The sequence below is a fragment of the Eulemur rufifrons genome, chromosome 15 (assembly GCF_041146395.1).
Source record: "Eulemur rufifrons isolate Redbay chromosome 15, OSU_ERuf_1, whole genome shotgun sequence".
Taxonomy (NCBI): Eukaryota; Metazoa; Chordata; class Mammalia; order Primates; family Lemuridae; genus Eulemur; species Eulemur rufifrons.
Window position 1 is genome coordinate 13169416 of NC_090997.1, and position 12633 is coordinate 13182048.

Sequence of the window (12633 nt, forward strand, 5' to 3'; positions counted from 1 at the left end):
TCTAAGCCTCAAGGAACTGGGATGGTCCAGAAAGTAACATGACACACCTGGCAGGTACTGAGCTTAGGAAGCTGCTTGTTCTGGGGGTTCAGGATCTACAGTATTCCCCATGCTCATAACATCACTAATGTCCAGTTGTTTTATTCATCCATTGAGCCTAATCTAACTCTCTTCAGCTGCTACCCTGAACCCTGTCAAAGGCCTCTGCCCAGGCTGACTCTCAGCTCCCTGCAAGTCTTCACTTAGCTTTATCTAGCTCAGGGGTCTGCAAACCTTTTCTGTAAAAGGTAGGAGAGTAACTATTTGAAGAGTTTGCAAGCTGTATGGTTTCTGTCACAATCATTAACTCTGCCGTGGTATATGACACAGAAGCAGCCAAAGACAAGATGTATACAAATAACTATGGCTATATTTCAACAAAACTTCATGGACATTGAAATTCAAATTTCATAGAATTTTCACATGTAAAAATAGTATATTTTGATTTTTTTTCAACTATTAGTAACAAAAAGTGTCAAAACCATTCCTAGCCCACAGGCCACTCGAAAACGAGCAACAACAGGCCCACTAGCTGCAGGTCCGGGTTTGTTAATCCCTGCTTCAGCGGGCTACCCTCCAAGGCCAGAGATTGGGCTGGGCCTATGAGGCTTCATCAGTAATAAAGGGTATCCTGGGAATACCGGTGGTTGCAAGTGCCGCTGAAAATAAGGATTCTGAAGACTTGGCAGGTTCTAAACCTGTCTCTAATAACCTTCGGTGGCTTCCCTCACCATTAAGGTCAAAACTTAATTAACATGGCATTTGCATCCCTCTGTGACCTAACCCGCGTCTCCAGGCCTACTTTCAACTCCTCGTGCCACCCTCTGGGGTTCCTAAGCTATGGTTCCTCTTTCGAGGCTTTGTGCCTTTCCATGCTTTTCCCTTTCCCGGGAGTAGTCCTGTGCCAGCCGGAGGGCAAGCAAAGGGGCAGAGCCAGGCCAGACATGGTTGTCCGCAGCTCACTGGGCAGGGACATGGCCTAGGAGCTCTGGCGCCAGGGCTGAAGGGAAACAACTTGGTTCTAGCGGCCTGGAGCAAGCTGCACACCGGCCAGAGTCTTCATGCGGCGTTCAACAGCTCCCGCCCCCCTCCAGCGGTTCCTGGAGACCCTTTCTTTCCAGTACCAAGCAGCTGCAGGAAGGGCGAGAGCCGGGGAACCAGCTTAAGAAACAGCTTCAAGAGTCAGTCTAAAGGCCAGGCGCGGTGGCTCACGCCTGTAATCCTAGCACTCTGGGAGGCCGAGGCAGGCGGATTGTTTGAGCTCAGGGGTTCAAGACCAGCCTGAGCAAGAGCGAGACCCTATCTCTACTAAAAATGTAAAGAAATTATATGGACGGCTAAAATATATATATAGAAAAATTAGCCGGGTATGGTGGCGCATGCCTGTAGTCTCAGCTACTCGGGAGGCTGAGGCAGGAGGATTCCTTGAGCCCAGGAGTTTGAGGTTGCTGTGAGCTAGGCTGACGCCACGGCACTCTAGCCCCGGCAACAGAGTGAGGCTCTGTCTCAAAAAAAAAACACAAAAAACACAACAAAACAGTCGGTCTAAGGAGGGCGCATACCCCTGTGCTTTGTGTATGGGGACCGTGCCTCTGACTGCAACCTTGTGCCTACTCAGTTTGCAGGAGGCGCCTGCAGAGCCACCCCGGCCGCCGGTGTGTCGTGTGATTGATGGGGGAAAGGAGGGGTCAGCCTATCCCTCCCTCTACTTTTCATCTCATGCCCAACGCAGTGCCGGGTACGCAGGTCCCGCTCGCGGCGGCTCACAGAAAACGAGAGGGGGCCAGCCTCCATCCACCTTCGCCTTGGACACGGGCGCAGACCCGCGCCAGGCCCAGCAGCTGCAAAGATCCTCCCCAGGCGGCACCTGGAGAGGCGGAGCCTCGAGAGGAGGAGGCGGGCGAGGGCAGGACCGACGAGATAGTCCTAGAAACTGCTGGAATAGTCGCAGTACCGCCGCCTCCGCTCCTTCCGCCGCAGGCCGGCAAAGAGTTCTCCGGCTGCAGAGGCTGGCGCCCCTCCCCGCAGGCGGAGCCACGGCCTGCGGCGAGCCGCCTACCCTTTCTGCTCCCGTGAGTCGGGATGTGCGGCTACCTAAAGTTAGGCTCCGAATGCCACACGGTCCCCCGTCGGGCCGCGAGATGTGTAGCACAGAGTCTAGGAAGAAAATCGGGTCTGGGAGCAGTGGGCCCAACGCCTAGCCGCCCCCACTCTTTTTGGGTGTCCCCGGAGCCCCGGTCTCTTGGGTGTGGAGGCGCCTGCCTCATAGGTTTTCGGGGAGCTCAGTGCGCGTCCTCATGCGAAGATCCACCGCTTATGCCCCCTGAGCACTCCCAACCGCTAATCCTGGTGGGGTTATGTCCTGGCCGTGCAGAAAAGGGGCTGTGAACACTAGCAAACGTTATGTGAAAGAACCCGTAATGGGTCTCGAGGCAAAGCTAAGCTGGACGCTTGAGCTCCTCCCCGCCCTCGTCCTTATTTCGGACCATGACGTCAAGGGGGCAGACACCAGGACGTGCGAGGTTGACGAGCATCCTCCTTTAAGGCGGAGGGATCCGGCGGAGGGCGGCTGTGCGGTGCTCCGCCTTATATAGGGCAACTGGGCGCGCACAGTAGCTCTCTTCAGTCACTGCCGCGTAGCCTTGGTGCGGCGCGTGAGGCTGACAGCCCGGACCCACCCTGGTCTCTCTAGTGCTTGCAGACCTTTTCTTCCAAGGTAAGGCCGCGGGCTTCTCCCCCTCGCTCCTCTTCCTCGAGTGCTCTTTCGTGGTGCTTTCGTCCTTTCTGTCCTTTCGCAGAGGGCGCAGAGACCGTGTTAGGGCGCCCTAGTGGGTAGCACTGCTAATTTTTCTCAGGGAATGGTGGTGGTGGCAGGTGAGGGCTCTTGAGACTTTTTTCGTTGTTATCCAGTGTGACTGGGCGGCGGAGCTTCCGCCAGGCGGCGAGTAGCCGGGGGGAGGTGGGCGGCGGAGCGGGCTGGGGCAGTGGGCAGCTGCACGTGGTGGCCGCGCCCGCTCGGGACGCTGCCATATTTGTCCCTTCACTTCCGGACGCGTTACGGGGCGCCAGAGGGTCCGGAGGGTGGTGGCGGGGGGGGGGGTGCACGCTTGGGTGACTCAGCACAGTCCAGCGAGACCCATCTCTCTTACTGGACGCGTTTTTACAAGCTTTTTTGATTCGTTGGTTTCTTCGGAGGTGCATGGCGAGGGAGAACCGTTTTCGTTCTCAGGCCCCCAGTGTTTCCTCCTTCCAGATCTTTCCGGCTCTCCCGGTGGAGGAGGAGGGGCGGAGAGGAGGCAGGCTTTCGGAGATTCATATGCTCCCTCCCCCGCTTCTCCTTGGGAACTGAGATTGTTCTGGAAGCTTGTGGATCCTGACGCCCCGCCCCAAGTGCCCGGATGCTGGGGCGAACGGAGGGTGCGCGGCGACGCCCCCTCCTCGCGTGGCCTCGGCCGACGCATGTCCGGCAGTGACGAGGGTCGGCCCAGCGGCTATGGCCACCATCTTACTCGTGTTGGGTTTAGTGCTATACTGTAGTTGTCTATGCCGTGAGGAGTTTCGGTGGAGCTCTTGCTTCGTTGATTCTTTGTCCTGATCTAATTGACCTTTGGGCGGCACACCGCATGGATCTGGGGCATTATTTTGCCATGCCTTGTGGGACAGTAATCCTGCACATTCGCTGGACTTAGGAAATCCTTAAGAAGGAATGGTTTAAAATGCTGCCGTTTTTCTGTTAAACAAGTCATTTTATACTGCCCTAAATTAAAAAACACGTAGTTAATGTTCACAAATAAAAATGTGTAGAGATTACTTGGTGTTCTTACAGCTAGATACTTGTGTTGGGGCCAGCATTCTTGAGTTTTGAATGAGCTACTAGGTGATGCTGAAGCTGCTGGTCATCACTCTTTTAAGTAGCTGGGCTCCAGGGTACCTTCCAAAAAATGTGACGTTGGGTTGAAGAATGCTTTAATTTTTTTATTCCTCTGCATTGGCTTCCCACTCAAGGTGTGGCCTGAGGTCTTTGAAGAAAAGGCTCTTTCAGTCTTTTGGGAAGGGATGGTGTTCACCTAAAAGCAATTTGAATCCTAAATCTTTTTAATTTTTGAATGAAAACACATGAACTTTGGGATTCTTAAGTATGGGGCCATCATGTTCTTCTGTAATTATTGACCATTTTAATTTTAGATGCCTGAGGAATTGCATCATGGAGAGGAGGAGGTGGAGACTTTTGCCTTTCAGGCAGAAATTGCCCAGCTCATGTCTCTCATCATCAATACCTTCTATTCGAACAAGGAAATTTTCCTCCGGGAGTTGATCTCTAATGCTTCTGATGTGAGTACACTGGTTTTCTCCATTGGTGTATTTTTGAGCGATCTAGAAGGACAGGGAGCTGTTTGATGTTCATTGGGGGCTGCTGTTGAAGGGAATAAAGTAGCAGCTATTCTGGAAAGATACACCTTACTCTATGTGGCCATCTTGAGCTTGAAAGGGAAAGATCTGGACTATGTTCAGGACAAATAGGGTAATGTAACCGTAGTTCTTAAACTTCAAGTTAAGGGGCAGTCATTATTGAGGCCTATTTAAGTAAACCAAAAGATTTCCTTTGGGAGAAAAGATGGGCTTTGAGGGAGCAAAAATAACTTACTGTTTGTATTATTTTCAGGCTTTGGACAAGATTCGTTATGAGAGCCTGACAGACCCTTCCAAGTTGGACAGTGGTAAAGAGCTGAAAATTGACATCATTCCCAACCCTCAGGAACGCACCCTTACTTTGGTGGACACAGGCATTGGCATGACCAAGGCTGATCTCATAAATAATTTGGGAACCATTGCCAAGTCTGGTACTAAAGCATTTATGGAGGCTCTGCAGGTATGTGGCAATTTTGCTACACATGTGATTCACATTCATCAATGTTCTTTGGCTGGCCCCTGCTTCAGAACTTGTGCTTGACTTTTTAAAAAACTTGTTGGTAGGCTGGTGCGGACATCTCCATGATTGGGCAGTTTGGTGTCGGCTTTTATTCTGCTTACCTGGTGGCAGAGAAAGTGGTTGTGATCACAAAGCACAACGATGATGAACAGTATGCCTGGGAATCTTCTGCTGGGGGTTCCTTCACTGTACGTGCTGACCATGGTAAGTTGGCTTTACCTATTATAAGATGGCTGGTTTAGAATTTTCTGGAAGAATCAATGGTAGAAATTTTGAACATCCTATCTGTAAGGTAGTTTTGTTTTTGTTTTCATTTCTTTATACACTGTTATGATTGATTCTTTCTAGGTGAGCCCATTGGCAGGGGTACCAAAGTGATCCTTCACCTTAAAGAAGACCAGACAGAGTACTTGGAGGAGAGGCGGGTCAAAGAAGTAGTGAAGAAGCACTCACAGTTCATAGGCTATCCCATCACCCTTTATGTGAGTATGGACTTTATAATCTTTTTCCTTTTACATGCAGGATATCTCCTGCTCTGGAGACTCATGATCTCTGGGTTTTGCTTTCCCTGGTGATTTGTATCTCCAAACTGTTCTGGTAATTTAGTTGGAGAAGGAACGAGAGAAGGAAATCAGTGATGATGAAGCAGAAGAGGAGAAAGGTGATAAAGAAGAGGAAGATAAAGATGATGAAGAGAAGCCCAAGATTGAAGATGTGGGCTCAGATGAGGAGGATGACAGCGGTAAGGATAAGAAAAAGAAAACCAAGAAGATTAAAGAGAAATACATTGATCAGGAAGAGCTAAACAAGACCAAGCCCATTTGGACCAGAAACCCTGATGACATCACCCAGGAGGAGTATGGAGAATTTTACAAGAGCCTCACTAATGACTGGGAAGACCACTTGGCAGTCAAGGTGAGAAGCCTCATGTGTTGTGTTGGCTCAGCTATAGAGGAGTAGGTAGAAGGGTGTTGCCAGGTAGTAGACACATGGAACTTGCCCAACTGGTTGGCAGCTGGGAACTCTGAAAGCCATGGAGCCCTGTGAGTTAACTTACTGATGACCCTGCCATGGTGGAGAAATGGTGTCCTTTTCAGTAATCTCACTTAAGTCTCTGGTGGAGATCTGGGTAATGCCCATGACAGCCTTACTCATGTAGGATTCTGATTAAAGTGGGTATTTTCTTACAAAGGATTATACACAGCTATTACCATTCTAGGTTAGTTTAGGTCATTAGGGCTCAATTGTGGTCCTCTACCTGTAATATCTGCTTGATCCTCCCTAAGCAGTAGGGTTAATTGTTCCAGTTTCAGATAATTTGGTGTTGGGGCTGTGCTCTTGTCCTGAAACGTACTATTGGCTTATCTTGGGTTTCTTCCTTTCAGCACTTCTCTGTAGAAGGTCAGTTGGAATTCAGGGCATTGCTATTCATCCCTCGTCGGGCTCCCTTTGACCTCTTTGAGAACAAGAAGAAAAAGAACAACATCAAACTGTATGTCCGTCGTGTATTCATCATGGACAGCTGTGATGAGTTGATACCAGAGTATCTCAGTGAGTATCTATCTCCTTGACCTAATTTAGTTGGGGAAGAGTTAGGCCTTCAGTATTGGATTGGAACTAATGTCTTTATCCTAAATAATTAACAGTTCTCTGCAGCATAGTAATGGGGGTTCTGGGAGTAATCAAGCCTTCTGTTGGTATTTGGGTGACCAGGTGTGGTCTAGCTGTTTTTACTAAGCTTTCTACCTTGATTGATGGCAGACTTTATCCGTGGTGTGGTTGACTCTGAGGATCTTCCTCTGAACATCTCCCGTGAAATGCTTCAGCAGAGCAAAATCTTGAAAGTCATTCGTAAAAACATTGTTAAGAAGTGCCTTGAGCTCTTCTCTGAGTTGGCAGAAGACAAGGAAAACTATAAGAAATTCTATGAGGCCTTCTCTAAGAACCTGAAGGTGAGGCAAATGCTCATTCCATTGATTACTTCCTTAATTTATGATAAAGTTTTCATACAGAGAGTTAGGTTATTTCCAATTAAGTTTGTTTTTTCTCTTCCTACTCTTAAAGCTTGGAATACATGAGGACTCCACTAACCGGCGACGCCTGTCTGAGCTGCTGCGCTATCATACGTCCCAGTCTGGAGATGAGATGACTTCTCTGTCAGAATATGTCTCTCGAATGAAGGAAACACAGAAGTCCATCTATTACATCACTGGTGCGTTGGAGCCTTGGTCTGATCAAAGCCATCTTCTGGGTGGGGGCGTACTCAGGGCTATCTGGGAACTGGCAATATATGAGGCATTTTGGCCCCCTTGAGTTGCATTTAATAATAATCTTACAGGTGAGAGCAAAGAGCAGGTGGCCAACTCTGCTTTTGTGGAGCGAGTGCGGAAGCGCGGCTTTGAGGTGGTGTATATGACTGAGCCCATTGATGAGTACTGCGTGCAGCAGCTCAAGGAGTTTGATGGGAAGAGCCTGGTCTCAGTTACCAAGGAGGGCCTGGAGCTACCCGAGGATGAGGAGGAGAAGAAGAAGATGGAGGAGAGCAAGGCAAAGTTTGAGAACCTCTGCAAGCTCATGAAAGAAATCTTGGATAAGAAAGTTGAGAAGGTAAGCAGCTCTGGGCCTAGGATATATTTTGAATACTTTGGGGCAGCATCCCTCAGAATCCCATGTTGCTATTACACAATTAGTGGTTTAGGCATCCTATTGTGTTTAGAGCCTGCTTACCTCTTATTCTTTCTCGTAGCCAGGTTTATGGCTATTTCTATAAAATGTGGCAAAGATTAGGCATTACTTCAGCTAACCTTTTTCTTTGAGACAGCATCTTGCTCTGTTCCAGGCTATAGTCTAGTGGCATCGTCATAGCTCACAGCAATTTCGAACTCCTGGATTTAAGCAATCCTGCCTCAGACTCTTGGTTAGCTGGGATTCTACAGGTGGGAGTCACCATGCGCAGCTAATTTTTACATTTTTTTTGTAGAGATGAGGTCTTGCTATGTTGCCCAGGCTAGTCTTGAATTCCCAGGCTCAAGGGGTTCTTCCATTTTGCCCTTCCAAAGTGCTGGGATTACAGGTGTGAGCCTCTATACTCTGCCTGCTTTAGGTACTTATGAGAGTAGGAACTAAATAACATCATTGTCACCTTAAAATGTTAATTGTTCCAGTGCAAATCCAATGTTCTTATGATTGTCCATAGGTGACAATCTCCAATAGGCTTGTGTCTTCACCCTGCTGTATTGTAACCAGTACCTACGGCTGGACAGCCAATATGGAGCGGATCATGAAAGCCCAGGCGCTTCGAGACAACTCTACAATGGGCTACATGATGGCCAAAAAACACCTGGAGATAAACCCTGACCACCCCATTGTGGAAACCCTGCGACAGAAAGCTGAGGCAGACAAAAATGATAAGGCTGTCAAGGACCTGGTGGTGCTGCTATTTGAAACTGCACTGCTCTCCTCTGGCTTCTCCCTTGAGGATCCACAGACCCACTCCAACCGCATCTACCGCATGATCAAGCTAGGCCTAGGTAAGTAGCCTTGATACTAGTTACTAGTGTGACAAGGAGTTGTGGAACTAGTCTCCGGGACAGATTTGATTTAATGCCATTGGGTCAAGTCTCACATGGCTCTCTTTTTCCTTTAGGCATTGATGAAGATGAAGTGACAGCAGAGGAACCCAGTGCTGCTGTTCCCGATGAGATCCCACCCCTTGAGGGTGATGAAGATGCATCTCGCATGGAAGAAGTAGATTAGGAGTTTATACTTGGAAAACTTGTGCCCTCTGTATAGTGTCCCCATTGTCCCCACAGCCTCGAGTGGCCCTGTCCCACTTGGCTTCCTCTGCTAATGTCTAGTTTTTTCTTTTGTCTCCTGTCCTTGTACCTAAGGCAGGAAAGAAGGGCCTCATAGCCCCATTCCCTTCCTAATTTGACAAGGGGATTTGGATGTTGTGCATTGTGTTTTTGTTTATTTTGTTCTGAAATTAAAGTATGCCGAATAAAGAAAATGCAGTTTTATACAGTTATGCTCTCCCTTGCAAAGTGGATATAATGCTTAGCTTCTAAATCCCCCCAGCTTTACCTTGCAAGTTGTTTTTTTTTGGGTTACTTATCTATGTTGTACTAAGGGTCATCAGTAATGTAGCTTAGAATTCACACTGAAGCAAAAGGTAGTTTAGAACTACCATGTATGCCCTTTCAGTCAACCAAAACACAGCAAGTCCATTGCAGCAATTTAATTTAATAAAATAAAATTATAAGAGCAAAAAGTTACATTTCTGAAGTACCAAAACCTCAAGCAGAGCCTAGGGATCCAGGAACACCAGGTGGTGTTGCTGGGCAGGGCTCTCTATTCCCCCTTCCTCAGCACAGCACCATCTTTTACCCTCCTGGGAAAGCATTTGGAACCTACACCATTTGTGCTTTTCTCACCAGAGTAAGAAACAGGTATCTGTGGAGGAGGGGGAGTCCGAAAGGTGGTGGAACCAACAGCCAGGGCAAGACTTCAAGGAACCTGAGGGAGGGAGGAGCTGTGCAAGGTACTTCTGCCCCCTGGAGCCTTTACCCCCCAACCCCCTATACTGAGGACTGTCCACCCTGGGGCTTGGAAGAACCCGCCTAGGGGAGGATGGGTGATATTAAGGCAAAGGGGAGAGCTGCCTCCTGGGCTCTCCACCTCCAGCTGCAGAGCTGGTCTGATACTGAGAAAACACCTGCATTTTGCCCTAGAACCAGGGCCTCTGATGAGTTGCAGTAGGAGAGGAATTACCAGCATGGTGAGAGGGTCCTATTTCACTTCACCTTTCTGGATTCCTCCACCCTACTCACACCTTCTGCACAGGGGACTCAACAGGCACAGATTTCTTTCCCCGTTGCTTCAGACGGCCCCGGGCGTAGACTCTGAGCAGGAGGGCAGCAAAAACCACAGCTACCCCCATCCCTCCCACCACAGTGATAGTGTGGCCATAGAGGAGGCAGGAAAGAAGGATGGCAAAGGCCTGGCGGAGGGTCATGATGATGGTGAAGATAGCGGCCCCAAACTGCCCAATGGTGTAGAAGATGAAGAGCTGGCCACAGGCAGAACAAACAGAGAGAAGCAGGGCATGGGCAGCAAACTCGCTGTGTCGTCCCATGAAGCGGGTCCCCTCCAGGAGGGCCCCCTGCTCTAGCAGTGAGCCTACAGTGAAAAGGCAGGAGAAGAAATTGACCCCAAACATCATTTGCACTGATGACATCTTATAGGCAAACAGAGCATCCTGCCAGTTTGAGGTGAAGCTGTCAAAAGCAATGTAACCTGCCAGTAATATGAGGCCTGAGAGTGTGGTGGCTGGGGAGCTGCGTGGCTCTGGTCCACTAGACAGCAGAAACATGCTGACCCCAATGGAGATGAGGCCAGCTGTCAGGTATTCCCAGTGTTCATAACTGCGGCGAGACACCAGCTTTCCCATCAGCATGACAGGGATGACTTTAGAGGCCTTGGCCAGCACCTGGGTAGGGAAGCTGACAAACTTGAGAGCTTCATATTGGCACCAGCTGCTAAGCACGTTTGACAGGCTGGCAAAGGAGTACCGGTACATGGGTGCCCCGTGCCGGGGCTGCTTGCAGAGGATGCAGGAGAAGCCAGCCACAATCAGTGCCAGCACTCGGTTCATTAGCACCAGGAATTGTGAGTCTGTGAAGCGCTCACCCGGTGATGTGGCTGTGGCCCCATAACTGCGGGTCATCACTCTTTCTTGTAGCACACCCCAAGTCAGGTAGGACACCTGGGTGGGGGAGGGTGGAGACAGAAGACAATAAGCAAGAGACAGAAATAGATCTCACCCTCTTCCTCAGGATGATGTCTAAATGCCTTAAAGGACAGCATACATTTTTTGGTTCCTCTGTAGTTCCTCTCCCCTCCCCAGTGTGGATCCACCTTGTAGGGAATCAAGCCTGGGTGAAAAAATAACAAATGCTTTGAGACTGCCCAGATCTTGTCTGTCGCCACAGTATGGGTATGTTACAGCTGACTCCATCCAAGGTATTTGTGGTCAGCATGTTAGCACCCCTCTCACATGCAGTACTGGGAGAAGGCTGAATGGCTCCCCCAAACTCTTATCAGTGGGCTTACAGTACATGGGACACAAAAGTGCAGGGGGGAAGTATAATGGCACAGTAGAAATCACAGAAAAGAGGGCAAGAGAAGGCCCCTCTTCTGCACTAGACATCATGAAATAATAGCATACAGTTAACTTTCGGTACCAGTGTTGGAGAGCAGAAGAGGAGGAAAGAAAAGACAGCATTTCCCCCAAACACCTCCAAGATGGTGCAGTGTGCCCGAGAGGAGGACACAACACACCAACCCGCAAACCTCTGGGACTGCTATGATGGAAACTTCGGTTTCACAAAGTCCCTTGCCCACCAGGACCTGACCCAGGAAGAGAAGCAGAACCTGCCTACCTACCTGGAGCCCCATGGCACAGAAGAGCAGCTTTAGGGCCTGCCACAGCGGGGTGGTCTCTGATGTTTCTGTCCGAGGAGCCAGAGGAACCTCCTCAGAGGCCTTGGACTCACTGCCAAACACACAGGCTTTCACCAGGGGAAAGCAGAGACCCCTGCCTGAAGAAGACACACAAAGTCAAGCCCAAAATCTTCTCTATAGCACCTCATCTCCCCCAGAGCAACCAGCCTACCCTGTTGCCCAGCCTACTGGCCTCCCTCCCTCCCTTTCCAAGTTATATCCCATTTGGACTTGCAACCGCAATCTCGACCTAGTCCACATCCCCGCCCTCTCTTCACACACCTGTCTCCAGGTAGTTCTTCCGCCTAAAGTATTGCACCAGGAAGTAGCCAGGTACCATAAAGCTGGCATAGCCAGCAGCATTCACCAAAAACCGGAAAAACCATAGCTGGGTCCATGACTCCGGAGGGGCTTCAGGAGTCTCCCCGCCTGCACCCAAGGCGGGGAGCGCAGCCAACACCACCACTGCCCACCACCTGCAGGGACAGCGGACATAAGGATCAAGGGGCAGTTCCTCATCTCCTCGGCCCTCCAGAAGGGACCACACTGGAGAAGGGCCCAGGCTCCTCCCCGCCCCCCTCCGCTGCAGCCTAGCCCGGACAAAGAGCGCCTCTCTCTCTCTCGGGGAAGCCGGCGTTGGCCAGGCAGGGCTTCCTCCTTCCCCGGGGCCGGACCCGCCCCTCGGGCCACACAGGTCCCCTCTGTTCCCTCCAGCACTTGCCGGCAGCTCAGGCCAGACGCAGCGCCCCCTCCCCCCGCACCGCCCTCCACGTTCCCGGAGGGCCAGGGTCCCTAGCCCCTCCGCCGGACACTGCCGAAGCCCTCCAAGGAGCACGAGACCACGCCGCGGCCCCCATCCCCGCCGGCTCCAGGCAGGGTTATTCCGGCCGACAGCCCGCAGCCTGGACCCCACCCGGCCCCCCAAGCCGAGGCCAGGCAGTCACGTGGTCCGGGGGCTCGGTCACGTGGGCTCGCCGCTGCCCTAGCCCCCCACCTGGCGTCCATGGTCCAGGCCGCGTGGGGCGGAGGGGGGCCGGGGAATGCGAGTCCCCGGGCCGCGCGCGCCCTCCGCTCCCGCCGCCGCCTCCGGGAGCAGCCAGTGAGCAAGCAGCTAGCGGAAGTGCCGCGCTCTTCCCGCCTCCCTCCCCGCGGCCGCCCCTCCG

The 12633-nt window shown here is 51.0% G+C and overlaps 2 protein-coding genes across 7 annotated transcripts; one reads left to right on the forward strand and one right to left on the reverse strand.

Annotated features, from left to right (window-relative positions):
• Positions 1 to 2674: 2674 nt before the first annotated feature.
• On the forward strand, positions 2675 to 8993 carry HSP90AB1 (heat shock protein 90 alpha family class B member 1). Its single transcript, XM_069488668.1, has 12 exons — positions 2675 to 2755; positions 4225 to 4371; positions 4703 to 4909; positions 5014 to 5173; positions 5318 to 5451; positions 5576 to 5884; positions 6355 to 6520; positions 6731 to 6921; positions 7034 to 7181; positions 7308 to 7576; positions 8166 to 8499; positions 8616 to 8993. Exons 2-12 carry the CDS (start codon positions 4225 to 4227, stop codon positions 8723 to 8725), a joined length of 2175 nt encoding a protein of 724 aa, XP_069344769.1. The 5' UTR covers positions 2675 to 2755; the 3' UTR covers positions 8726 to 8993.
• A 666-nt stretch (positions 8994 to 9659) lies between these two features.
• Positions 9660 to 12592, reverse strand: SLC35B2 (solute carrier family 35 member B2). 6 transcript variants are annotated; one of them, XM_069488669.1, is made up of 4 exons: positions 12465 to 12592; positions 11753 to 11946; positions 11414 to 11568; positions 9660 to 10733 (listed from the first exon to the last, which is right to left on the reverse strand). In XM_069488669.1, the coding sequence occupies exons 1-4, from the start codon at positions 12473 to 12475 to the stop codon at positions 9795 to 9797; spliced, it is 1299 nt and encodes a 432-aa protein (XP_069344770.1). In that variant the 5' UTR covers positions 12476 to 12592; the 3' UTR covers positions 9660 to 9794. The 6 variants fall into 6 exon arrangements, with proteins under 6 accessions (XP_069344770.1, XP_069344775.1, XP_069344771.1 ...); XM_069488674.1 differs by having other exon boundaries at positions 11410 to 11568; XM_069488670.1 differs by having other exon boundaries at positions 11414 to 11549; positions 11794 to 11946; positions 12465 to 12521.
• Between the last annotated feature and the right edge of the window lie 41 nt (positions 12593 to 12633).